A 27,259-nucleotide genomic window follows, 5' to 3' on the forward strand; every position below is an offset into this window, starting at 1 on the left:
AGGGCCCGGGATTGAGCCTGCAACTGAGGTAACTGCCCTTGACTGGAATTGAAACAAGGACCCTTCAGTCTGCAGGCCAACGCTCTATCTACTGAGCCACACTGGCTACGGCTTATTGAGTGTTTTTATCATGAAAAGTTGTTGAATCTTGTCATATGCTTTTTTTTGCAAAAGTTGAAATGATGATGTAGTTTTTCCCTTTATTCTGATAATGTAGAGTTTTTTGGTATGTTAAACCATCCTCAGAATAGACTCCCTCATGTTTGGCTTCTGTCCTGATGCTGGTGAGATTCACAAATGTTTGTGTGGGAATACTGTTGTTTTCCATGTCTATCCTCACATACTACCTTACTACCTTGATCACTGTAGCTTAAGGAAAAGTCTGAGTAGCTGGAATTGTGTATCCTCTAACATTGTTTAAGATTGTTCTGATTACTCTTGGCCCTTTGTATTTCTATATCAACTTTGAAATTAGCTTATCAATTTCTACAAAGATATCTGCTGAGGCACTTTTTAGGGATTGTATTGAATCTATAAATCAAATTGGAATAATTGACATTTTAACACTATACCAGGGAAGAAGACATCAGACCTTAAAAAGAAAGAAATGATAAGCCAGGAACAAATATTTGCAACTCATATCTCAGACAAAGGACCTAATGTCCTCAATAAATAGATATTAGAAACTGATGAGAAAAGAGCAGCCACACAAAAGTGGACAAAATACATCATCAAACACTTCACAAAAATAAATACTCTTATACACATGAAATATGCTCAGTCTCAGTTATTTGACAAAATTACCCAATCTAGAAGATTGAAAATATACTATGAAACTGCAGAAATAGGAACTTTTATCATCAGTGATGAAAATGCCAGTTGCCTTCCAATGAAGGCAGTTTGATCACATTGATCAAACTTACAAATGTATTTACTTTTAATTCAACAGTCCCAGGTTCAGGGAATTTATCCCATGGAAACATGTCCACACTTGACATATGTACATGGTCACCCATCACAGCCTTCTTCATAAAAGAAAAGATTGGAAACAACCCAATTTCCTTCATTGTCTCTCAGGTTATATGAGCGATGGCCATCTCTGAGATGGCAATGTAGGTGGGGGAAAGATCAGGAAGAAAGAGTGAAGAAAGAAAGCTACTAATTTGCAAAGGTCTCTCACTGGTGCTGACTGCTCACAGGGGTGGCCCTCACTGTTCTGCCCCACCCATGTCAGGCTGGCTTTTTTAGCACCTGGAAACATGACTTTACTAGTGTGCCACCAATGCCAGAGTCTTTGTGGCCAATGGGGGTTACCCAGGGATCTGGGCCACGTGTGTACAATGACCAGAAGGATCCCAGTCAGTCTCCCGGAAGACATTGCCCAGTTCCCCTGTTAAACTCAAACCCCAGCTTCTGGGGTTATCAGTGGGAAGATAGATCACAGGGATTTCTTTGTCTTATAGGATCAAGAAAAACTTCATGGAGGAAACTAGGAATGGTTTCCTCGAATGACTATTTTATTATTTATTTATTTATTTATTTAAAAATATTTTTATTGATTTCAGAGAGGAAAGGAGAGGGAGAGAGAGATAGAAGCATCAATGATAAGAGATCATCACTGATTGGCTGCCTCCTGCACACCCCCTACTGGGGATTGAGCTTGCAACCAGGCATGTTCCCTTCATCAGAATTGAACCTGGGACCCTCTGTCCACAGGCTGACACTCTATCCATTAAGCCAAACCAGCGAGGGCCAAATGCCCATTTTAAATATGACAAACCTGAGGTCAGTTAAGGGAATGGCCAGATGGGATCTCCAATATCATGGATGCTCAGACCAAGGGCCCTGCCCACATACTCTCCAGTCCCACCCAGGTTGGTCTTGAGCTGCTAGACAAGGACATATATATGACCCTGATCCTGGTAGCTGCTCCCAAATGAGCTGGGATGGCTTGACTGTGACCCACATTTCCTTTAAGCCCTGCTCCAGTCTGTTTCCTCCCATAGTACCTAGTAGGCACTTACATATGCACTGAATCAGTGTAATCCTCCCAACAAGCCTATGAGGTGGTTGCTTTCATTTTACAGAGGAGAGACCTGAGACACAAGTCTTGGGTTGATTGGTTCATTTACTGATGCACTCAGCCCCTGTGTACTGCTCCCTGTAGTGTGCAAGCAACTAGAAGATATATGTGAAGTCCAGACACCCTCCCTGCCCTTAGAGCTCACAGCACACCAGGTTGGACAATATCTAACCCACAGCCAGTAAATGGAGGCTCCAAAGTTATGGCCACCTCTAGCACACCCATGGAGTAAGTTAGAGCTAGCTCTGGCACCGGCTATACAGCTAGACCTAGGACCAGATTGAGAGTTATAGCCAGTTCCAGTTCTAGATCCAGACCTAAAGCAATATCCATAATTCATTCTCTCATCATTTCTGGTACTAGTGCCAGAATTATAGTCAGCCACAGAACTAGAGCCACTTCTAGAGCCAGCTGTAGCAGCACTGCCTAAGATGGAGCCTGCTCCAGCACCAGCGCTGGCACCAGATCCCATGCTAGTTCCACAGTTAAAGCCAACTGCATGTCTAGCATCAGCTTTCACACAGGCTCCCATGCTGGAGGCACCCTGGCCGCTCTGTCAATATTGGCTCCTGAGCTCCAGCCAGGGCCCACGCCAGCACCAGAATTGCCCTTCTCTTCCTTGTGATGATAACTTTTTAAAAGAATTTCCTTTTTCCAATTCATATACTATATGGTTTACTAGATTTTATGTTTTAAAATTTAGATACAGTGAAATTTTAGATTTCAATTACTTTTAAATTTGTATAACTCAGTGGCATTAATATCCTGTGCAATAATTAACACTCTATTTCTAGAATGCGTTTACCATACCCAACAGTAATGCTGTACACATTCATGCAGATGCCAGACTCTGCCAGGCACTTCGGACCTGAGTTTGGCCTGGGGGGCCCCAGGAGTTCTGCTCAGGAGCTGCGGGAACTTGGCTTCTTTTGTGGGTGCAGAGTGGGAAACACAGGCATCAGGAAGTGTCCCTCAGGGAGGTCCCTCACCTCCCCCCCCACCACCACTTATGTCTTTCTGTTTCTAGGCAATTCCTTATCCTTGACCTATTGGCCCCTCCTAAGCACAGCTAACCTTTCCTCTGCCTCTGCCCCTCCAGAACTGAAGTCCCCTGACAACGCCAGCCTGTTCTATACCATGAAGCCTCCCTCTCATGAAGCAAATAAGGCCCCGGAGTGCGAAGGACACCTTCTAATTGGTCCCTTGTGTTAGCCAGCATAAGGAGGGCCACATCCCCCAGGGACGGGCTAGTCAGGGCGCTAGGCCACATACAGAGTACAGTGCCCCAGACCAGGTGGGCATCTTCTGCTCAATCTGCCAGCCCAAGTCACCCCAGGAGTCCAGATTCACCTTGAAACTCTCCTGCTGTAGCCTCAATGCCTAACCTTCAATGGGCTGGCTTGGCGTCCCCTTGTTCACATACGGCCCTGGGTGTCTTTTCTGCTCTTTGGGAACCAGATTAGCTGACACTTTCCAAGGAGCACTGGCAATGAGCATAGCATCCTGCCCAGCTCAGGACACTGCCCTCTGTACCATACACTTCCCTCATGGCCACTGGTGCACATGGACCATCTTACTATCCAGCCACAAGGGCCAGCACAGCTTCCATTCCTCGTCCTCAGACCAGTTCAAACATGTCTCCTATCTTAGCAACAGGGATGTGCTGAAGTGCTCAGCATTCACTGAGTCAGCTCTTCCAATCTTATGGGGAAAAGAACAAGCAAGCCTTCCTGGGGTGCCCATTGGCCAGGACATGAAGTTCTCACCTCGCCCCACTTTCCTGATATATATTATCCTTCTCAGCCTCTCCCTTCCCAGAAGTAGGCCTGGCATTCCTGAAAGAGTCTGGCATCTGTGGCTTTTGCTGTCCTCACAGCTCTGGGAGCTAACATCCCTGTTATCCCCAGGTCATCCAAACATAGGTCAACTCCCAGCAGCCCCTTTGTCTTCAGCTTCCACCACACCCGAGCCACTTTGTCAGCCTGGATGTGGACAACAGCAACATGCACAAGAGCATTCTGGTGAGCTGGGCAGGTGTGGTGTCCCCTCGGTTCCCTCACTCAGACCTGAGTATATACCCCTCCTGAATGGCTATTTTGAAGAGTAACAAGCTCTGGGATTTCTAGGCATCGTGGCATCCCTGGGAGGAGGCAGATGGCCACCAGAGTCTCCCTTTGTACACAGGCTCATCTCGGCCTAGTCAGGTCCCAAACCAATTGCAGTGTTAGAACCAGGGCCAGATACAGAGCTAGAACCACCATAAGGCTTGAGGAAGGGCCAGTTGCAGGACTAGCTCTAGTGTCAGTTACAAAGTTAGAGCCTGTGCCAGCACCACCTCCTGCACTAGCTTCACAGCCAGCTCTGGCACCAGCTCTTGAACTAGAAACAGCTCCAGTGTCAGCTCCAGTGCCACCACCAGAAGGAGAACCAACTCCAGCAAGAGCTCTAACACCAGCTCCAGAGTTAGAGGCCACTTTGGCCTCCTGTGCCAAATCCAGCAACAGTTGCATCGCCACTTCTAGAGCTAGAATCTGCTCCAGATTCCAGAATTAGAGCGGTCCCAGGCTGGAATGGGAGCAGCACATTTCAGAGGAAGAGTCAGGTTCAGAACTAGATATGCTGTCTGGAAGGGCCAGACTGACTACTTGTCGAAGTCACTGCTCAGGAGAGGTCTACACCCAGAGAAGTCCAAGTGAGGGGACCACCCCACCCATGGATATCACGAGGGTGCTCTTGTCCATGTTGCTGCTGCATTCTCTGAGCTGACAGGGATGAAGCAGTGCTGCCCACCTGCTGGATGTGCATCAACTGCAAGGAGCTGTGGTTGCAGACCACGGAGGCACCATGCATGTGGCTGTGCGGCAGTCAAGGGCACAGTGGAAGCTGATGAGACGCTGCTGGAGGTTGAACCAATGTTGCAGATTTGGAAGGACTAAGTGGAGGTCGACTCCCAGAACAGTGGGAGATGGTAAGGTCAGGAGAAGTTCCAGACTCTGCAGGGAACCCCATGTCAGGGTGCAGCTTCTGGAAATTCTAGGAACTGGGACTTCTTGACTTTTTCATGGGTGCAGATTGGGGGACATGGGGCTCAGAAGGGAGGTGCTGTGGCAGTGCTGACAGGGAGAAGGGGAAGGCACTCACCTTCTTTTCTTGGCCATCAGAGAACACTAGAAAAAAGCTCATGTTGATCTCCTTCAGTTCAGAGCTGGAGGAGCCAGCTGAGTGCTCACTGAGCACACCAGCAAGTGCCCTCTGTGAGGCGGAACTGTATCTGTAATGGTCACAGGACTTGGAGTGGGAGTTGCCACTGGTCCTGCGTTCTCCTTTGGGGCCCTTGTGTCTGACTGTACAGCTATCCCCACTGGGAAAGTGGGTGTCCCAGGGTGCCCTTGGGCACAGGTGGCAATGACCACACCCAAGAAGATACAAGGGAAGTTCACAGAGGACAATGACAGGTGGTGGGGAGGGGCCCATGCCAGCATTCCTTAGCAAAAGTAATTTGTCTTTTAGACCCCAGAGAGTAGAAGATACCCAAGCCTGAGTGTCTCTGGGAGAGGTCAAGTCAGCTGTTGACCAGTTGGGAGGCAGACGACTACCACAGCCCTCCACTGTACACGAGGACACTGAGGCAGGTCTCTTCTCTTCTCTGGAGAGCTCTTGGGGATCTATGCTTTGGTGGGGGTAGATAACATGCTACACTCAGCTCTCTCCAGTTCTAGGATGCCGATAGACTACCTGGATTGTTTCTTACAACCTCCCCCGCACCCCTCCCCCCCACCAAGGACTCCTTGCCTACATTCAGAGCCCTGTGTGGCTTGGTTCTTTCACCCTCCCAGTGTGCACTCCTTGCCCCCACTCCAGCCTCCCCTAGAGCTTTCTCACCTGGGGACTCTGCAAGCCCTGGCCTGCCTCACAGCCCCCTACCTGCAGTGCTCCTCATCTATGATGGACTCACCTCCAAGGCTGGGCTCAGGGGCCACCTCCTTGGGCTTCTGTTAACAGCACAGCCTTTGGGGTCACATTGACCTGGGGTAGTGTTACAGCCCTGGGACAAGCAAGCTCATATCCTGACTTTGCAGAGCCTCAGTTCAACTGGCCTTGGTCACTTACAGCTGGGGGACCTTGAGCTCTGGTACCCACTGCTCATCTCCAAAATGGGGTGGACTCACCAATCACATGGGGTCCTCTAATAGCAATAATTACTCCAAATACTTACTCTGCTCTCATTGTGGTGCCGCCTCCTCCCAGGAGTCCCACCTTCCCCATAACACCAGCCAGGGATGGGCAGGAACTCATGTCCTGGGCTCCTGCCAGAGGAAACAGGGAGGGGCATAAAGGAAGAGGGGGAAAGCAGCCTAAATTCCTCCCTGCCTGGAGTGTCTACTGCCTCCTCTAGGGCTCCTGTCCTAGCCATGCACAGAACTGGCCCCTCATGTAGTGTCTGGGGACAAGGACAGTGGGACAGGGGCTGTTCCACAATGCTCATGTCCCCAGGTCTCTGGCCCAACTGGCTGGAGTAGGGTAATGCAATGGTTCCAGAGGTTGTGGGGTCTCAGAGCAGTGGCTGCTGAGGTCCAGTGGTACAGGCTGGGCTGGGAACCATTGGTACATTGTGCATGCCATGAGGAGGCATCTCATGCACACACTGTCCAAGACCTTGTGTGTGCCCTGCCATGGACATGAGGCTGGCTGCTCTGCTGGAGTCCACATGTGGAGGGAAGCCATGCGCCCCGAGTGTGCCCCGCCACCCTCACTCAGGGGCCGGATCCACTTTGAGCTGGGCTCACGCGGTTCCCTGTCCAATCCTCATGAGATAATCATGAAACTCAGGCCAGGAAAGGTAGGAATTGGTCCAGAGCGAGGTGGGTGTCTATATGGGAAGAGGATACCTAAGATCCTGGGGCCCCCTGCCCACTTTTCCCACGTGGGGCCGATTCTTCTGGCTACTCCCACACAAGGGCATGTGCACACACACACACCCCATTCTAACTATCCATCTATATGCTTAGTATGCTTAGTAATATATAGTGTAGTACTTCAAGGTTGGAAACCACATGTGGATTTCAATTTGGTTCTCCTGCCCTCTAATGGTCATTTCTCAAAATGCAGACAAAGCTGTATTAGGGGAAACATTTGAAACTATTAATGCAACCCAGGTATGTGAATCCTGCTTCAAATTTTGGATTTTTGGAGTAGATGAGAAACTTAGCAGAGTTACCTAAGGAACTGAGCAATGAGGTAGAAGACATAAAAACATTTTGAATATTGTGAGGCTATTTTTACAATATACAAATAATTTTTCGAATTTCCAAAAATAGTTCATAAATTGAAGCAATGTGAAAATAGTTTTATATTTCTTTGAGAAGTTAAAAATGTAGGGCTAATGTGTTTTTATAGACATCATTTAAAAAATAATTATTTTATTGATTATTTATAGATGGATACAGAGAAAATTGGCAAATTGTAAATTAATACCTATATTTAGAATGTGCTTCACTTAAGCTTGGGAAATATTTTGTGACTGTAGAGATGAATTTATTTATTTAGGAAATACAATTGAGGAAAAATAATTGTATGATTAAAAATAGTTATTTATTAGTTGAAAATAATCCTAATATATAGTGTAGTACTTCAAGCTTGGGAACCACACATGTGGATTTTAGTTTAGTTCTCCTGCCCTCTAATGGCCATTTCTCAAAATGCAAACAAAGCTGTATTTTAAGGGGAAACGTTTGAAACTATTAATACAACCCAGGTGAGTGAGTACCACTTCAAATTTTGGAGATTTGAGGAACCTGAGAAATTTCCTCCATCAGTTTCCTCATTTTAACTTTGCAACATAAACACTATATCTCAAGTACATACTCTCTCGAGATTACAGACGTAAAATTGAATTCTGGCATCTCTTGACCATTTGACTAGTAAATTATCCAAAGCTACGGTAATTTTCTGTAAAATTTTTACACAGTATAATCTTAGACCTTATAACTACTGCACAAAGGGTGACTGCAAATAAATAAATAAATGAAACACTTTTAAATGTATTGCTTCCTACTACTAAGTCCTTTGTATACTGTATTTTTTCCCTCTCATAACCACCGCATACACATTGTGAAGTATATACAGTTTTATTCAGATTTCATGAAGAAATAGGGAGACTAATAAAACTTAGGAAGTGGTACACCCTGGCTTGAAACACTGAGTTTGGTGCCTTAACTTTCCTACTTTTAAAAATATATCTAGTTAATTAAGTTTGAATTAATTTTAAGTTATTTAACCAGGATAATTTGGTAGTGTACTTCAATGTTTTAACATATTAATTTAAGCAACATTTATGTATCACATTTTTTCATGTTAATGTATACCAGTCTCAAAGACTTAGGTTCTTCTCTACATTTTAAGAACCAGGCCCCATTTTAGAGAAGGTGAGTTTTAGGAAAACTAAACAAGTTTTTTTCATTTTTCAACTGAAGAATTTAAATACAGAAACTAGAGCTTAGTGTCCTCTTTATGATAGACAGCAAACAGATGCTTGTGGGCCAAGAAAAAGTTTACTCTGGAGAAGTTACATTGTACAGAATTGAGTATGATTTCAGATAAAAAGGATTATTGGCTTCAAAAAGATTTTTCACTGACTACACTTTTAGAGTCCTTTCTCTAAAATAGCTTCATTAAACAAATCCCTTGGGCATTTCTCTAATAGCCAGTTCCAAATCAGATTATTCCTGGATTAAATGATTAGTTATCTACGGACAGGTCACCCTGGTTAATTCTAGCCAGTAATGACTTTTCATCCCTTGGATTTCTGACATTTTGTTTAAGCTGCTTACACAGTACTAACTTCATACATAAGAACAATGGGGCAACCCCTAAGAACAAAAGAAAAAGAATCACCCCATAAGAGTTAAGCACAAAAAACTCATACATAACAAGCAAGGTTAGCTGCTTGTAAAATAATCAGAGATGTATCTGGAAATGTGTGACTCTTCACAGGTTCAAATTGACTGGAGTGAACTCTCAGGGAGGCAGATCAGAAACTCAGCCATAAATAGGAAAGCTCAAATCTAAAGCCAGTTTTACTTTCTCCCGTGTGAAGAGATTTTTAAAATATTCATGAAACCGTTTTTATGTTAATTTAATAACAGCTATGTGAAATAATTAAAACCCAATTGTTCTGAATATTAATTCAAGCAATTCTCACCCTCACCCCCAGGAGATGGGTATTCTAGTTAATCACACATTCATGATGAATAAACTGAAACACAGACAAGTTCAGTAACTCTCAGGATTCCACGTAATGGAGCAGGAGTCTTTCCTGGGTTCTAGGGTCAGCACACATAAACACCCCACTCTATGCTGCTTCAGTTAAGATGGTGTGGGTACCTTTGTGATGGTTATTTTTATGTGTCAACGTAGCTGGTCCGGATATTTGGTCAAACATTATTTTGGGTGTTTCTGGATGAGATTAACATATTAACTGGTAAAGTACAGCAGATTGCCCTCTCCCTAATGTGGACAGGTATCAGCCAACCACTTGAAGGCCTGAATACAACAAATTAGCTGACTTTCCTGAGTAAGAAGATATTCCTTCTGCCTGGTGGCTTTTGAAGGGGGACATTGGTCTTTTTCTGACCTGGACTCAGCCTAGAATTTACACAAGGGGTCCTCAAACTACGGCCCACGGGCCACATGCAAATACAAATATTGTATTTGTCCCTGTTTTGCTTTTTTTACTTCAAAATAAGATATGTGCAGTGTGCATAGGAATTTGTTCATAGTTGTTTTTTTTTTAACTATAGTCCGGCCCTCCGATGGTCTGAGGGACAGTGAACTGGCTCCCTGTTTAAAAAGTTTGAGGACCCCTGATTTACACCATTAGCTCTCCTAGTTCGCAGGCTTTTGGACTCAACTGACACCATTGGCTCTCTTGAATCTCCATCTTGAGTGTTAATATTGGGACTTCTCAGCCTCCCTAATTGTGGGAGCCAATTTCTTATAATTAATACACACACACACACACACACACACACGTATACAGATAGAGAACCTAGACTAATACAGATTTTTGCCTTGAGAACGGGGCGATTACACATGACACCTTCATGTGCTGTAAGCTCTCCAGAATGGGGACATGTATGTTATCTTTCCACTATATATCCAGCACCTGTTCTGATTCCTGCTGCAGCACACTTCCCAGGTTAAGCATGTTTACTGGGGAGAAGTGTCCAGATAGCCAGGATCTGCCTTTATTCTTTTCACACAGCACTGTCAGGGAAAGAAGGGGTCGGATCCCGGGGAAGAGGAAGTACTCTTTCATTCATGTATCAGGCACTCAGTGTGTACACAGTATACAGTATGAAACAGATCTTGTGCTAGGTGGAAGGACACAGAGATAAAATACACAATTCCTGCTCTCGTGGACCTCTCACTTCTTAGGATGACAAGTAAACTCTTTACGGATAAAAACCAATTCATATAAGCGGGTACGGACCTAATAAATGGAGCTTCAAAAGACATGAATCCAAAGCTGACAGAGCTAACTTGAAGGAGAAATAGGACCATAATCATCATTTCAATATGCTGATCAGTAACTGATAATAACAAGTAGACGGCAAATCAGTAAGGAGAGAGAACACCTGGGCAACTTCCTCCACCAACGGGGCAATACAGGCGTGTACCGAGCGCTGAACCCACACAAAGCTGCACATTCTTCTCAGGAGCACCAGGACCACTCGCCGAGACAGACCGAGTGCTGGGCCATGGAATGAGTTTGGATATGCTTAAAACGATTGGAATCCACCAGCATTTGCATCCTCTCTGGCCACAAACCCTCCTCTCTGGGTGCAGGTGGTGAGAGCTCGGAGGGGACAGGGGTGCATTCAGCGGCGACAGGCAGGAACTCTCTGCAATTATACGGACTTGAGCGCAACAATGTGAGACAGCGCGACAGGCCAGGCAAGATTGTGAGCTACGCGGAAGCGGAACGCAGACAAGTCTCGACCCCTAGCGGTGACGTCAGAGGAGAGGCGTGTCAGCGGGGAGGTGACCCCGGTTTGTGGCTGGGGTAACTGGGTGATGATTCGGATTCCCAATAATTTAAACAAAGCACAAGCCCCGAAACAAGAAGTATCGCTCTAACTCATCTGCCCTCTCAAACCCCGCCCGGTTACCAAACGGTTTGGAGGGGAATCCACAGACCCAAGCGGCCGTAGAGAGCGCCACGGCGTTCGGAGGAAAGGAAGTAGATTTTACGGCGAGCCGTAAAGTAGGGTCTACGGTGAGCTGTAAAGCACGTTCCCTTCCGGTTCACGACAGCAGCCTTGACCGTCTCTGCCGGCCTTCCTCCGGTAAGCGCCTCTGCCGACCCTCGCGAATTCAGTTCTTTCCTCTCTCGGGCCTTTCCCTACTGTCGCCCCCGCCACCTTGGATCATGTTCAAGAAATTTGATGAAAAAGAAAACGTGTCCAACTGCATCCAGTTGAAAACGTCAGTTATTAAGGGTATTAAGAACCAGTTGATAGAACAGTTTCCAGGCATTGAACCATGGCTTAATCAAATCATGCCTAAGAAAGATCCGGTTAAAATAGTGCGGTGCCACGAGCATATAGAAATCCTTACAGTAAACGGAGAGTTACTGTTTTTTCGACAGAGAGAAGGGCCTTTTTATCCAACTCTAAGGCTACTACACAAATACCCATTTATCCTGCCACGACAGCAAGTTGATAAAGGAGCCATCAAATTTGTGCTCAGTGGCGCAAATATCATGTGTCCAGGCTTAACCTCGCCTGGAGCCAAGCTTTACCCTGCTGCAGCGGATACTGTTGTTGCAATCATGGCAGAAGGAAAACAGCATGCCCTGTGTGTTGGCGTTATGAAGATGTCTGCGGAAGATATCGAGAAAGTGAACAAAGGGATTGGCATTGAAAATATCCATTATTTAAATGATGGGCTGTGGCATATGAAGACGTATAAGTGAGCCTCAGAAGGAAAACACTTGGGCTAAATATGGACATTGTGCTGTGTCTGTGTTTGTGTCTGTGTGTGACAGCATGAAGACAATACTTCTATGGTTATGCTGAATAAATTCAGCAGTTGCTACAAAAAAAAAGTAAAGATTTGGAACGAGTCCATGTCTATATCTGTGTCATTGTGTGCATGTTTGTGTGAGTATGTATGCCTGTGAGTATGTCTGCATATGAGAGTGTGCATGTGTGTGTGCGCGTGCGAGCGTGTGTGTGTGTGTGTGTGTGTGTGTGTGTGTGTTCGTTCCCCCGAACGCGCACGCATGTGTGTTCGCAGAGGGGTAATTAGGTTTGCTGTCTTGTCTATTCAAGCAGATAGCAGCTCAAACACAGGTAAGTTATCTCTTGCAGAAAAATAGGTTTCTATGTCAAGAGATATAGTTGGTAGACAGACCCAAAGGTGTGAGTGACAAATTGGGAAGAAGAAAATGACTGGAGAAGGGCCCTGAACAGCTCTACCAATATGAATATTTAAGGGATAAGCAGAAGATGGGAGGCCTAAACAATTTTACTGGAAGCAGAAAATCCAGTAAAAAGTATACAGATGGCATCATTGGTTACCCACCCAAAAAACGCTGCCCCCCCTCCTGGCTGGCAGAACTTTGACATCCCTTTTCTACAGGAACCAGGTAAATGCTGATTATTCTGGGTCCACATGATGGTCTGTTTCCCAGTGAAACTGGTTAATTTATAGGTAGGCATGGGTCCTATGGACAAATAGAACTTTCTCTATTTAGGATCCCTTAAGAAAATGGGTGTCTTTTCTCCCTTGTCTTTGAACCATGTGTAGGTGAGTATGTAATCTATAGTATTAGGGGCCATGAAAAGATTTCTGGGGAAAAATTTCAGACTTTTAAAAAAATATTTATTGTTGAAAGTATTACATATGTCCCTCATTTTTTCCCATTGACATCTTCTAGCCCGCCCCTGTCCCCCCACCCCAGGCCTTCACTACACTATTGTCTGTATCCATGGGTTATGCATATATGCATACAAGTTCTTTGGTTAATCTCTTCCCACCCACCCACCTTTGCCTTCCCCCTTAGATTCCACAGTCTGAGAAAGATGTATAGGGAGACACATCCTCTGAATGGATGTTGGCATGTACAGTTTTGCTCTTGTAGTAACACACACACACAACCTTGATGTGCAACATGTCCAACCATGGTAAAATTTTTTTTTTTTTTTTAAATATATTTTATTGATTTTTTTACAGAGAGGAAGGGAGAGGGACAGAGAGCCAGAAACATCGATGAGAGAGAATCATCGACCAGCTGCCTCCTGCACATCTCCCACTGGGGGTGCGCCCGCAACCAACGTACATGCCCTTGACCGGAATCGAACCCGGGACCCTTCAGTCCGCAGGTCGACACTCTATCCACTGAGCCAAACCGGTTTCGGCAACCATGGTAAAATTAAAAGTGAAAAGCAACAGTGTCCTTGATTTATGAACCGGTGATTTATTACCATGCAGATGCCATATATCGGGCATCTTATTAAGGAGTGTGGCTAGATTATGTGAGATAATAAAATTCCCTTATTGATTACTCCCTTTTTTCTTGAGGTTTCTGAAATTGAAGCCAAAGGTATTCTAATTTTTATAGAGTGACCTGGACACCCAACTGAAAAATTAAAGGAGGATAAAATGGGTCAAGTGAAAGTTCATCGGTGACTTTTGTATGAGCTGTTTTGATGTAATTCTATTAATGCAAGATCAATTGCAGTAGATTTAGGGGTGAATGGAAAGTTAGAAGCTAGGATGCAGAAGTTCAGACTTCATGTTATTCCCTACAGAATTTTGGTTGTGAATTCAAAGATATTAATATAGAGGAAGGTTATAATTAAGATTTTTTTTGGAGTTTATATTATTTTGCTGTTGTTATTTTATTGTTGTTTTTTCTTTTTTGTTACATGTTTGTTAATGAGATTTCTGAGTATGTTTATATGCTGAGGGGAAAGATTCACTTCGAGAGGGAATACTCACCTTGGCCATTGTGGCTCAGTTTGTTGCAGCATCATCCTGTACACTGAAATGTCGCAGGTTCTATTCCCTGTCAGGGCACATACTTAGGTTGTGGGTTAGGTCTCCAGGTGAGGTGCATGCTGGAGGAAACCAATGTTTCCCCTCCCTCCCTCCCCCTCCTCTTTCTCTCTCCTCTTCTCTTTTCTTTTCTTCTCTTCTCTTCTCTTCTCTTCAGGTGAGGTGCATGCTGGAGGAAACCAATGTTTCCCCTCCCTCCCTCCCTCCCTCCCTCCCTCCCTCCCCCTCCTCTTTCTCTCTCTTTTCTCTTCTCTTCTCTTCTCTTCTCTTCTCTTCTCTTCTCTTCTCTTCTCTTCTCTTCTCTTCTCTTCTGTTCTCTCTCTCCTCTCTTGCCTCTCTCTCCCTCCCCTTCCCCTGTCTCTGAAAGAGAGGTGGAAGGACAGCCTTTTACCCTCATGTGGATTATCTGTTTTCTCCATAGTGTTGTCATGTAGCAATTCTTAAGCACTTTTCTGAAGAACACTTTTTTTCCTCAGAGGATTAGGGCTTTACCATTAGCCCCTATTAATTCTTTACCTTAATCAACACTATTTATTCTGAACATTGGTGGGTACCTCTGGAGGCCCTCTAAACGTCTCATAACAATATTCTGGAGCACCAGTGACTCTGACAGTCAAGGTAAGCAACTCTACAATTCTTTTACTTTATCCCAACCAATTATCTCCATCAAAAGTTGAGAGAGGAGCCCCCTGGATCTATTCTAAGCTTTCTTTCAGCTCTCTTCATCTGTGCACACAACCCTGCCTTCCATTCCTTCCTGGTTCACCTCGACCCTAGCTAAAGAGTAAAATGCCTATGACTACTGCGTCACAGGATCTCCAGTGCTGTCCCCACAGGGCAATGTAGAATGGTGATTTGGGCCTCTGCACCCAATAGCAGTAAAGTTTAAGCTCCTCCTAGAGTGAGCTGGTTGTGTGTGTGTTACAAGAGCAGGCCACCCACTCGCAATCTTTCTTTTGCTAGAAATCTTTTAATGGTAAGCACATTGCTGATGATGACTAATAAGGACTTAAAATAGTACAAATTGAGCTTTTCAAATTCTGAGGGTTAATGATAATGTACATGTTGGCACATTTTTTTTTTAAACTTTGGTGCACTTTCTCAGACAGGCAGGCAAAGTTCAGTACTATCCCCTGGAGGGCCCTGGAGAGTTTGTTTATTGAGAGGAACAGGCAGCATTGATTCATGTTGAGAAGCCTCACTTTTCCCTGCAGGTCCCTAAGGCCCCTTCCCCTCAGTTCCTGCTTCAGCTGCTTTAGAAAAAAGTTCAGTGAAGGAGGCCAGTTCAGTGGGATAGGAATGAAGGTGACCAGCCATCCAATTTGCTGGGATTGAAGTGGTTCCTGGGATCCTGAACTTCCATTGGAAAAATTAGGAAAGCCTGGGCATGTAGGTATAAGCAGCTCACTCTAGGAGGAGCTCAAACTTTACTGCTGTTGGGTGCAGAGGCCCAAATCACCATTCTACTGTGTCCTGTGGGGAGAGCAGTACTGGGTGTAGGGGTGGCCAAAAGTGCTAAGGGCAAAAGCAAAGTCCCTGAGTCCATATGCATGGGAGGGGGTGCCAAAGGAGGAAAATGCCCCTGGTTGCTCCAGCCATTCACAGGCTAGCTTCTCCTGCCACCTTTGAGTAGCAAGGTAGACATCACAACCTCCTGTGGCTATTATAGCCCCTAATGCACAGGTGTTAAATTCTTGATCTGTGTTACCATGATGGTGAGAAACACCTGAATTCAACTGATAGGGTTTGAGAAAAACCCACAGAGAAAGAAAAAATGGTAAGCTACCAACTCACTGAGGAAGAAATACATAACTACAGTCATTAAATTTGTAGTTAAAATTCTTCAAAGGAAACTCCAGACTTAGAAAGTTTCACTGGTGAATTCTACCAAATATTTAAGGAAGAAATAAATATTTTACAGAATTTCTTCTACAATGAAGTTTTGGGGATACTTCCTAGTTCATTTTATGAAGACAGCATTACCCAAAAACCACAACCAAAGTCATCATAAGAAAATAAAAGGACAGAGCAATAGCCTTCATAATTATAAACATAAATATCCTTAAAAAGTATTCACCAAGTGAATCCAGCAATATGTAAAAATGGAAAAATGTGGCGTTTATTCTGGAAATGGAAGACTGGTTCAATAGTCAGAAATCAATCAGTATAATAAACCATTTGTAGGGAAAGGATATGGTCATTTCACTAGATGCAGAAAAAAAAATTGACACAGTTCAATATTCATGCAATAAAAGAAGTCTTCCTCAACCTAATGAAATAGATGTACAAAATACCTACACTAACATATTTATTGGTGAAAGACTGAATGCTTTCTTCCTAAAATCGGAACAAGACAGCAATGCCCCCAATAAATACTTTTATTAGTCATTGTAGGTAGTGCAATAATAGAAGAAGAAATACATAATAAATACAGCTTGAAAATAAAAAATGCTGTCTTTATTGACAGACAACTTAATTGTCTAAGTAGAAAGACCCAAAGGAATCTACAAAAAAGCTATTAAAAACAGATAAGTGAGATTAGCAAATCAATATTTTAAAATCAAGTGCACGTCAGAACAATTGAAAATTAAAATTGATATATAGACCATTTTCAGTAGTACCAAAACCCTTGAAATAATTATGGATCAATCTAACAGAATATGTGCATAATCTGTGTGTGGACCCCACAAAACACGAGAGAAGCGCCAATTAAAGGAGACATTAATGAACATAGTAGTGTGCTCTTTTCATGAATTGGACAACTCAATAATGTGATAATGTCAATTCTCCAAGAATCAATGAATAGATTTTAAAATACAGTTTGAATCAAAATCACATTGGATTTTAAGATAAGAATTGACAATCTATTTCCACAATTTTAATGGCAAACTCAAAGAAGCAGAATAGCCCAAGCCATTTTTAAAAAGGGAGAACAAAATTGGTGGCTCCCTACTACCTGCTTCCAAGGCTTATTACGAAGCTGAGGTAGACATGTCAGTGTGGTATTAGCAAAAGGATGGGCACATGAATCAAAGAACAGAGAAAAGTCCAGAGAGAGAGCCACTAAATGTTGTTGATTGATTTTCTACAAAGTTGTAAAGGTAATTCAGTTGCGGAAAAAAAACAGTGTTTTCAACAAATGGTCCAGGGGGCTTCCATATGTAAAAATACTGAACTTTGTCCCCTACTTTGCAATGTAGACAAAAATTAACTCAAAATGTTAAAATGCATCAAATTTCTAGAAGTAAACAGGAGAAAAACTTTGTGATTTTGAGTTCAGAAAAGATTTCTTAGGCATAACACCAAATCACTACTCTTAAATAAATTAATAAATAATTTAAATAAAGGTGACGGAAAAAAATAAAATAATTTTTAAAAATAAAAATAAAAAAAGCTTCTGAGTTTTCGAAAGATACTATTAAAATGAAAAGACAAGCAATAAACTAAGAAAATCTCAGCAAAACATATTGTTAGGTTAGGTGGCTCAGGAGGCGGCGCAAGAAATAGAGTCCAGTGAATCAGAAAAGAAAGGAAAGGAAAGTTTATTCTGCGTCCCCGGGAGACCCACGTACCCCCAAAGACAGGGCACGTGGATTCACGCCAACATGGAGGGGGGCGCTTTTTTTATACTGCGGTTGGGTGAGGGGCGGGGACATGAGCTGAGGTATTCAGTTGAGGAGGCTTCAGCTGCAGGGGAGTATGTGGATTCAGGGAGAAGAAGCTGGTATCTGTGTCTGGCACGTTGACCTGTGAGAAATCCCAGATCTGTGAGAAATTCCAGAGGAAGTCCATTGTCTCATCCCATGTCTGTATGTATCTGATCCTGGGCTCTCTCCGACCTAACACATATATCAAATAAGTAATTAGCATTCAGAATACATAATACTCTCAAAATTCAATGGGGAAGAAGCAGGAGCAATTTTAAAAAAAAGTTGGCTGAAAGATTTGAACACACACTTCACCAAATAGGATATTTAAATAGCAAATAAGCACATAAAAAGATGCTCAACAACTCTAATCATTAGAGAAATTCAAATTAGAACACAATGAGATACCCCTGCATATCTGAATGAACAACAACGAAAAAGACTGGCCACAGAAAGTGTTGGCAAAACTGCTGAGCAAATGGAACTCTTACCCTTGGCTGGTAGCAATGCAAATGGTATGGCTACTATAAACACATAAAGGGACATTGTTACCATTGTAACACATTTACCCACTCTCAATCTTTATTTTGCTAGAAATCTTTTAATGGTAAGCACATTGCTGATAATGACCAATAAGGACTTAAAATAGTACAAATTGAGCTTTTCAAATTCTGAGGATTAATGGTAATATACATGTTGGCACATTTTTTTAAACTTTGGTGCACTTTATCATTCTTTTAAAAATCAAAGTCTACATGAATCCTAGGATTACAGTCTCTTTAGTTCATCCTCACATGATAAACTCCAGGAAAACTTAAAAACATTTACAAAGAGCATGATTGCAATTCTTGCATGCTTTTCAGCAGACCAAATTCAGGATATAAATTATTTCCTTGAAAAATTCAGTTGGCTCAACATATTTTTGAAAGAGGAAATTCCAAGGCTTTGAAAAGCACATCTGTGCTACAGAGAAAACACTTTCTAAGCAGAACAAGTCTTTCTGACTATGCAAAATATCAAAATTTCAATTTCATGTTTTGAGATTATCTGTCTCTAAAGACTTTTTCCTTCAGTTAGAATGATTCAAAAATGTTGACAGGCAAATCATGGTCATGTCAGAAGCTTAGCCAAATAACTATGAAAACCAAATGCTATATTAAATTATTTTCTTAGGGCAAATAGTTCTTTTCAAAGTAAGATGTGCAATTCCCAAGTGGTGAGGATTCGAGTTGAAGATGACCGAGCCTTTCCAAAGAATTTGGAATTAAATGAAAGAAAGACAAATCAGGCAACTGGGGATTAAAATATTCATTACCACAGAAGTTGTCAGAAAACGTGACTTAGTTGTGTGGCAACAATGTTTTTACATATACCATGACAAACCCACAAAATTTAGTGTCAAAAACTGTTGGAATTAAGGCTTCAAAACTTCTGAACCCTAGTGATTATGGCCATATCATATGTCCTTGTTTGAACCTCAATTTCATTAACTGTAAACAGAAATAAATATAATACCAACTCTACAAACACTCTTGTCATTTTTTTTAATTTTTTAATCCTCAGATGAAGATATGTTTTTATTGATTTTTAGAGAGAGAGGAAGGGAGAGATAGATAGAAACATTGATGTGGGAGAGAAATGCCAATCAGTTTCCTCCCAAACACTCCCTGACTAGGGATCAAACCCACAACTTAGGTATGTGCCCTGATTGGGGATTGAACCCGAAAACTTTGCTGAACCTGCAAACGATGCTCCAACCAACTGAGCCACCGAGCCAGGGCTCTTGTAATTGTTTGATGGACTATTGCTAACATGTGAACACATTCCATGTATTTGTATGTGGTGTAGACATTTTATTAATTATTAGAATAGCAAGTACTATCCCTGAGATGATGGGAGACTTAGTAACTTAAGAGACTGAGAGCTGCTGGCTCTAGGGCACTTTATGCACCAGGCACTCTCTCGGTGCATACTTCTGTGACAAATGTGTAGTTCCAGAATTTGTACCTTGAATACATTTATGTGTATTTGCTAATTTTTATTCTGTGTTTTAGTCAGCCATGCATTGGAGTATCTTTCTTCAACTCTTATCAGTTCATCATCTATACTAATAAAAGGGTACTATCCTAATTAGACCAGACGTCTTCCGAACGTCCTTCCTGATAAAGCTGGGCCCGGGCGAAGCCACCTGTCTGCAGTCCCGGGTGCCAATGGCTGTGGCTGCAGCCCGGGAGAAGCTGAAGCCTTCCCACCCCAAGTCCCTGGCGCCAGCAGCTGTGGCCTGGGCGAAGCCGCCCGTCCCTGGATGCCTGCGGCTATGGCCAGCCTGGATCCTGGGTGCCTGCAGCCAGCCAGAGGGAGGGAAGCCTGGGTCCTGTGTGCAGGGCCAAGGCAGAGGTGGTTAGGGGTGATCAGGCCAGCAGGGGGAGCAGTCAGTGGTGGTCAGGTTGTCAGGGGAGCAGTTAGGGGCAATCAGGTAGGCAGGCAGAGGTGGTTAGGGGCAATCAGGCATGCAGAGGTGGTTAGGGATGATCAGGCAGGCAGGCAGAGGGGTTAGGGGCAATCAGGCAGGTGAGCAGTTTTAGGAGCCAGCAGTCCCAGATTGTGAGAGGCATGTTGGACATCCTCCGAGGGGTCCCGGATTAGAGAGGGTGCAGGCCAGGCTGAGGCCCCACCCCTCTGCACAAATTTTGTGCCCCGGGCCTCTAGTATTATATAAAGAGAATTCATCTGGGATAACTTCAGTTTTTTCAAAATCTGACTTAAATGCTCAGCTAAAAATATTTTATTGTCGTGAGTACTCTGTCTACATCACCCACTTTATCTTCTATTCTGTTTATTTTGAGCTTCAGTTTACTAGGTAGTTAGGTAAGTTCTGATTTTAGGAACCATTGTAGCCCACCCCACCCCCTTTCCCTTCCAAACAAAGAAACAGAGTGTTCTGTAGGCTGGTGTGTATGGAAAAGGCCTGTGTGCACTGCTCTTGTACATGTGTTGTGTTGAAGAAATAATGGGACAGCTACACGGAAAGTTGTAACATTCAATTTTAGATTTGCATGTGAATTTGAAGATAGATGTTATAAATTAAGGTGTAGTTTTGAGTATCCTCAATGCACACTTATTATTTCTCTGCTTTTAAAGGAATCACTTTCCAAGGCTTATCTACTCTGACAACTGTGTTGTTTGGGCCTACTTATTCTCTACTTCCCTCTTTCTTCATAAATGCACCTAGATCAGGGGTGGGCAAACTTTTTGACTCGAGGGCCACAATGGGTTCTTAAACTGGACCGGAGGGCCAGAACAAAAGCATGGATGGAGTGTTTGTGTGAACTAATATAAATTCAAAGTAAACATAATTACATAAAAGGGTATGGTCTTTTTTTTTTTTTTTAGTTTTATTCATTTCAAATGGGCCGGATCCGGCCCGTGGGCCGTAGTTTGCCCACGGCTGACCTAGATTTTTGTTATGGGATTTCCCCACCCCTCAAAATTGTTTGGTTCCAGACTCCCCTGCTGGTCTGAGCTCCTCAGTGCAATCCTGCCCTGCCCCCAGCCTCACTCAAACACATTATTTTAGGGATCTGGGCAGTTACTCCTATTTGGTGAGGAAAACTGGGCAGTAGGCTTGGGTGCCAGCAAGTAGATTGGAAGTCAGCCTGATTGAAGCCCAAGCACAAAGGGGATCAGATCCTGCAAAATAGAACATGCAGAATAGGGCTCTGGAGCAACTGAGTTGGAAGCCTGAATTTCTTCAGACCTTATATGTCCACTAGAGGCCCAGTGCATGAAATTCGTGCACTGGGGGGTTGTCCCTCAACCCAGCCTGCACCCTCTTCAATCTGGGACCCCCTCAAGGGATGTCCGACTGCTGATTTAGGCCTGATCCCTAAACCGGCAGTTGGACATCCCTCTCACAATCCGGGACTGCTGGCTCCCAACCGCTCACCTCCCTGCCTGCCTGATTGCCTCTAACCACTTCTGCCTGCCAGCCTGATCACCCCCTAACCACTCCCCTGCCATCCTGATCAACATCTGCTGGCCCGATTTCCCCCAACTGCCCTCCCCTGCAGGCCTGGTTCCCCCAACTGCGCTCCCTCCCCTGCAGGCCCGGTCACCCCCAACTGCCCTCCCCTGCTGGCCTGGTTGCCCCTAACTGCCCTTCTCTGCTGGCTTGATCACCCACAAGTGCCCTCCCCTGCTGGCCATCTTGTGGCAGCCATCTTGTGATGACATGGGCGTGGCCATCTTGTATGAGGGCATGATGGTCAATTTGCATATTACCTCTTTATTATATAGGATTACTTTCCTTTACAGCTTTAGCCAATTTGATTTGTAGCCTACAGATTACATTTTTGTTGCATTGATACATTTGCTAATATAACTGATTCATGAGGTGGGATTTAAAGATTACACAAGATATTCAAATCATGCAGTAGCATCATTTATTTCTAACTATATGCAAGAAAGCCTTGGTAATTTTATCTAAGAACTACACACTATTAGGAACCTCTAAAATCATATAGTTCAACCCCTTATTTCATAAATGAGAAACTGAGGTAATCAAAAATAATTGAAATTGTCCCATTTAATAGACTTGGATAATGACATAGGATTAAAAACTAGTTCTCTTCAGCACAGAAATCACTTCTCCCAGCTTGAGCATTTTTCATTATGTTTTTCCATGAACGATGAAAGCCCAGTGCAGGTAGCCAAGTTAAGCCAGCTAAGAGAGCTTGTGAAGGTGAGGGCAGAGTGGGACATCCTCTATCAAACCCAGAGCAGAAGTTCAGGAACAAACCATGAAGGGGAGTCACAATAGTAATCCTAGTGCTCAGTGGTGATCAGGTGCTCACTCAGGGTCAGAGGTTATCGTTGAAGATGGGGACTCTGCCTGGTTGTGGTACTGGAGGCCTCATGGTTTCAGTAGGAAGGGTTAGAACTCACAGAACAGCCCCCCAACATCTGCAGCTTTTCCCTTGGTCCCATGGTTCCTGCAGGCTAATTTTAAGTTCTGAAAACATCTGTCAATCTTGTTACTAATATGAATATGAATTTCTAGGAAGTGAAGGTAACCCACCAATCAAGGTTTATTGAGGCCCAAGGGCAAGATACCAGGACTGATGTGGGAAAATGATTTGAAACAGTGCTTGACATTCATGCAATCAGCTAGAAATGTCAATTGCTGCTTGAGGTAAACATTTCTTTTCTAGGGTAAATGTTACAGCCTTTGCTTTTTATGATTGAATGTCATTCAAGCACTTGTCTAAAGGACAGAGATACATCTTGAAAATATCTTCCATTCCTAATCCATATTTGTGTTTAACTATAAAACCATTTAACCCACTAGCTTATTGTAATTGTCAAAAAAGAGAACACAGAAAACATTTCTTTCATTATAAAAATAAAACAAAACCAAGTTCTTTTCTCTGCATTAGCATCCTTTTGAATACTAATGCATAAAAGCCCAGATTAAATTAATCTCAGTTGTCACGGTCACACTTGGCAAATGAATCATAAAATAGTTTCCTCTTCATATGACAAGTTGTCCTTGACAGCAAATTAAAATCTTAATAAGGGTTCCTGGAACACACATGCATATATACATGCATAATCTCCTTTATTGGAGCTCATTGTCAGAATGCAAATTATTTTGCTTTGTATTTCAGAAATTGTGAGTTTTAAAGAACATCTTCCAGATCATTTTATTTCAAATTCTCTATACACTTGAATACCGTTTATTTACCTGTAAAATAATTGCTTTTGAAATATTTTTGTTTTTAATTTTTTATTTCTAGTTTTTTTTTGGACATCTTGCTAGGGTTGTTAGATAATGATTTATTTTTTAAAATCACATAACACTCATTTATTAACTGTTTACTTAAAAAATACAAATATTGATGGTATAATTCTCTGCCTCTTACCTTCCTTCAAGATGAGTGTGTTCTTGTGGCAGTGGTGCAACATAGAGCGGTCAGAGGCCACGTCCAGGGACAGGCCCTGCTAGTGCTGGAGAGGGAGCCAGCAGCTCTCAAGATAGGAAAGTGGTAGAAAGACACACCAGAAAATGGGTGGAGACTTACAGCTTCAACTTTGACATAGGAAGAGCTTGGAAGTTATGACTGTCCTCACAACAAGACAAAACCTGAACAAACTGAAAAAAAAATCCATGAGGTCTCAGGTCTAGGCACCACTCCACAATCTTGAGAGAAAGGAAAACCTGAAGAGTCACAGCCAAGATTGGCTTACCTGGAACAGAAATCACTGGGATTAAACTGGGAGAAACACTTAAATGGTAATTCTGATGAATTGCTGGAGGCAGAGTATGGACCTGCATGCGAGAGAGAAATTGGTAGGGTTTTACCTCCAGGCACTCTGGAGAACCAAGGAGAATCTCCTTGGGACGCTGGCAGGGGAGAGGGAAAAAGTCCTGGTGAAACACACCCAAGTCTTCTCCATAACAAAATCCTACTCTGTGGGGAAGATTTTACCAGGGCCCCACTCTACCTAAGGGAAACTTCATGCCAGCCCCTCCAGATTCCCTGAAGCTAAGTAGCACCCATGGGGATCCCAGCCTAGGGACACCAGCCATTAAGATCCTGAGAGTTAATCATAAGGAAATAGAGCACTTCCGACCCCCACCACCATATCAATGGACCCGCCCCCATATAATAACAATAGATTGTAACTGAGAGAGTTGTGACATTCAAATTTCATCTAAGGAGGAATTGTTAAGAAGTCCCAAAGACATCAGGAGAGACAAAAACACTGCAACTAGAGGAATTTGAACTATCTGGCATATACAGATAAAATAAACATTAAACACAGCCCAAACCTCACATGAAAAGTCTATTTATCTTAGTTCTAATTGCCCAGAATGTCATGTCTGGCTTTAAATCACAAGACATGCTAAAAGGTGAAAAGATGTACAGTCTGGAAAAACAAGCATCAGAAATGTAGATATGATACAGATTTTGGAATTATTTAAAAATCACTACAATTAACATTTAAGGGATTTAATAGAAAAAGTAGACTACATGCAAGAAGAGACAAATAATGTAAGCGGGGATATGAAAACTATTTGATGGATAGGAGAAAGAATCACTGAGTTTGAAAATATGTCAGCTGAAACTTCCAGAGTAAAATGGAGAGAGAGAGAGAGAGAGAGAGAGAGAGAGAGAGAGAGAGAGAGAGAGAGAGAAAGAGGAAAAAGAACATTTCTGGTAATTTGGGGATTGGGAAAATAAAGGGCAAAGGGCTAGTCTAGATCACATAATCTTGGAATATTTAATAGATGAGCAGATGCCTAACGAACCAAGGAAGCTGGGATCTGGGTGGTTTATGCCCAGTTCAAAGGGGCAATTAAAAAAATGATTTTGTATTTTAGAGAGAGGAAGGGAGAGAGAAAGAGAGAGAAACATCAATGTGTTGTATCACTTATTGATTGATTCTTTTATTTTTTTTATGTGCCCTGACTTGAGATTGAACCAGCAATCTTGATGCATCAGGATGATGCTCTAACCAAGTGAGCTATGTGGCCAGGACAAAGGGGCATATTTTAACTGAAGTTTACATAAGACATTTTTCTCCCCATGTAACATCTTCCTTAACTTCCTGACCTCCATCCTCTCCTCTAGGGTCATGATGTACTAACAAACATTATGTGCTGTACAATTCAGCCTTATTAGTTTCCTGGCACTCACATCCAAATTATGAGTCTGCATGGGGAGGATAGCCTGGCAACATTTTAGTGATTCTAATAGTCATAATACTGCCTGCATATCTGGGACAATTAGAAACAGATTGTAGCATGGCTGGTTGTAGCTCAATGTTTGAGCATTGACCCATGAACCAAGGTCCCTGGTTCGATTCCAGGTCAGGGCAAATGCCCAGGTTGCAGGCTCAACCCACAGTAGGGAGCTAGCAGGAGGCAGCTGATTGATGTCTCTCTCTCATTGATGCTTCTATCTCCCTCCCTTCCTTTCTCTCTAAAATCAATAAAATCATTAAAAAAAAACACACCAGATTGTAAACTGTTCTCAGACCAATTTTTCTCCACTTCAGCCTTCCAATATTTTTATATTTTTTAAAATAAAGTCTCATTTGAATATGTGCTTTACATGAAAAAAATGTGCAATACTTTTAAATGTGCTGTATTTTTAATAACAAATATTGTATTATTTGCACGCTCCCATTTTGATTTACACAAGCTTAATGCCTTGTATTTTCCATAATACCCCCCTACAGAATTGCAGTTGATACTTGATGACTAGGCTTACTTGAAGACTCATCAATTTGGTCTTAAGATGATTGAAGTTTTAGATGGAGTTTTTGACATTTTAACTATTTTTGTATGTTAGCCTTGATGATGTTTGGCTCACCCTAAATCAGTCTAGGTATACATAATCTACACTAATAAAAGAGAAACATGGTAATTAGCGTACGACCGCTACCCTTCCCATTGGCTAATCAGCATATCCTTATGCAAATTAACTGTCAGCCAAGATGGCGGCCGGCAGCCACGCACTGAAGCGAGTAGGGAGGCTTGCTTCCTCCAGGGACTGCAGACTCCAACGTTCCCCGCCTAACTTGCAGGCCTCTCAGCTGCAACTCTAAGCAACTATTACAATGTTGCAAATAAGCTAAACAGCCCCAGACCGCAACATTGTATTGATGTTTTCAGCAGCGAGGCCTCAGAGCTAAAGCTGGCCCAGAATAAAAAAAGAAAAAAAAAAGAAAACAAGGAGCGGTTGGGAGCTTTTAGTCACCCGCCAGCCGGAAAACAGCCCTCAGCCCCTCAGCCAGCCTGGCCAGGCACCCCAGTGGGGACCCCCACCCTGATCCAGGACACCCTTCAGGGCAAACCAGCTGGCCCCTACCCGTGCACCAGGCCTCTATCCTATATAGTAAAAGGGTAATATGCCTCCCGGCACCGGGATCAGCGGAGCAGCGAGGCTCCCGGCACCGGGATCAGTGTGATAGGGGGCAGCACCCAAACCCCCTGATCGCCCTGTGGCTGTGTGTGTGACAGGGGAAGGCGCCCCAACCCCCTGATCAGCCCTGCTCTGTGCCTGATAGGGGGGAGCTCCCCAATCCCCTGATTGCCCTGCGGCTCTGTGTGTGACCAGGGGCAGTGCACCAACCCCCTGATTGCCCTGCGGCTCTGTGTGTGACAGGGTGCAGCGCACCAACCGCCCCCCCCCCCCCACGGGCCCTGCTCTGTGTGTGACAAGGGTAGAGACACATACCTCTCCCCTCGGGCCTGCCCCTGAGTGGGACAAGGTGCAGCGGCCCCAACCCCCTGATCCGCCCTGTTCTGTGTGTGACAGGGGGGCGGTGCCCAAACTTCCCTATCGGCCCTACTCTTGTGCGTGACAATGGGGAGCTTCCTCAACCCCCTGAATGGCCCTGCTCTTGTCGTGACAGGGGGCAGCGCCCCACACCCCCCAATCGGGGCCTACCTGAGTTT

The 27,259-nt window shown here is 43.6% G+C and overlaps 2 protein-coding genes and 1 long non-coding RNA gene across 4 annotated transcripts in view; 2 read left to right on the plus strand and 1 right to left on the minus strand.

The window, feature by feature from the left end:
- Positions 1 to 11,309, minus strand: part of AKR1E2 (aldo-keto reductase family 1 member E2) — a 32,069-nt gene extending 20,760 nt beyond the window's left edge. The window contains exon 1 of one of the 2 annotated variants that reach the window (XM_014455544.2): positions 11,282 to 11,309. The gene's annotated coding sequence lies outside the window, so the exon portion shown is untranslated. Of the gene's footprint in view, positions 1 to 11,253 lie in introns of both variants that reach the window. The other variant, XM_023753583.1, reaches the window with a different exon arrangement.
- On the plus strand, positions 11,145 to 12,212 carry LOC102421655 (malignant T-cell-amplified sequence 1-like). Its single transcript, XM_006088431.3, has one exon. It carries the CDS (start codon positions 11,514 to 11,516, stop codon positions 12,057 to 12,059), a length of 546 nt encoding a protein of 181 aa, XP_006088493.1. The 5' UTR covers positions 11,145 to 11,513; the 3' UTR covers positions 12,060 to 12,212.
- A 2,481-nt stretch (positions 12,213 to 14,693) lies between these two features.
- LOC111825942 overlaps positions 14,694 to 27,259 on the plus strand; it is a 30,402-nt gene continuing 17,836 nt past the window's right edge. Inside the window, exon 1 of the long non-coding RNA XR_002829172.1 lies at positions 14,694 to 14,764. This is a non-coding gene — a long non-coding RNA (uncharacterized LOC111825942). The remainder of the gene's footprint in view (positions 14,765 to 27,259) is intronic.

The sequence above is a fragment of the Myotis lucifugus genome, unplaced genomic scaffold (genome assembly GCF_000147115.1).
Source record: "Myotis lucifugus unplaced genomic scaffold, Myoluc2.0 scaffold_47, whole genome shotgun sequence".
Taxonomy (NCBI): domain Eukaryota; kingdom Metazoa; phylum Chordata; class Mammalia; order Chiroptera; family Vespertilionidae; genus Myotis; species Myotis lucifugus.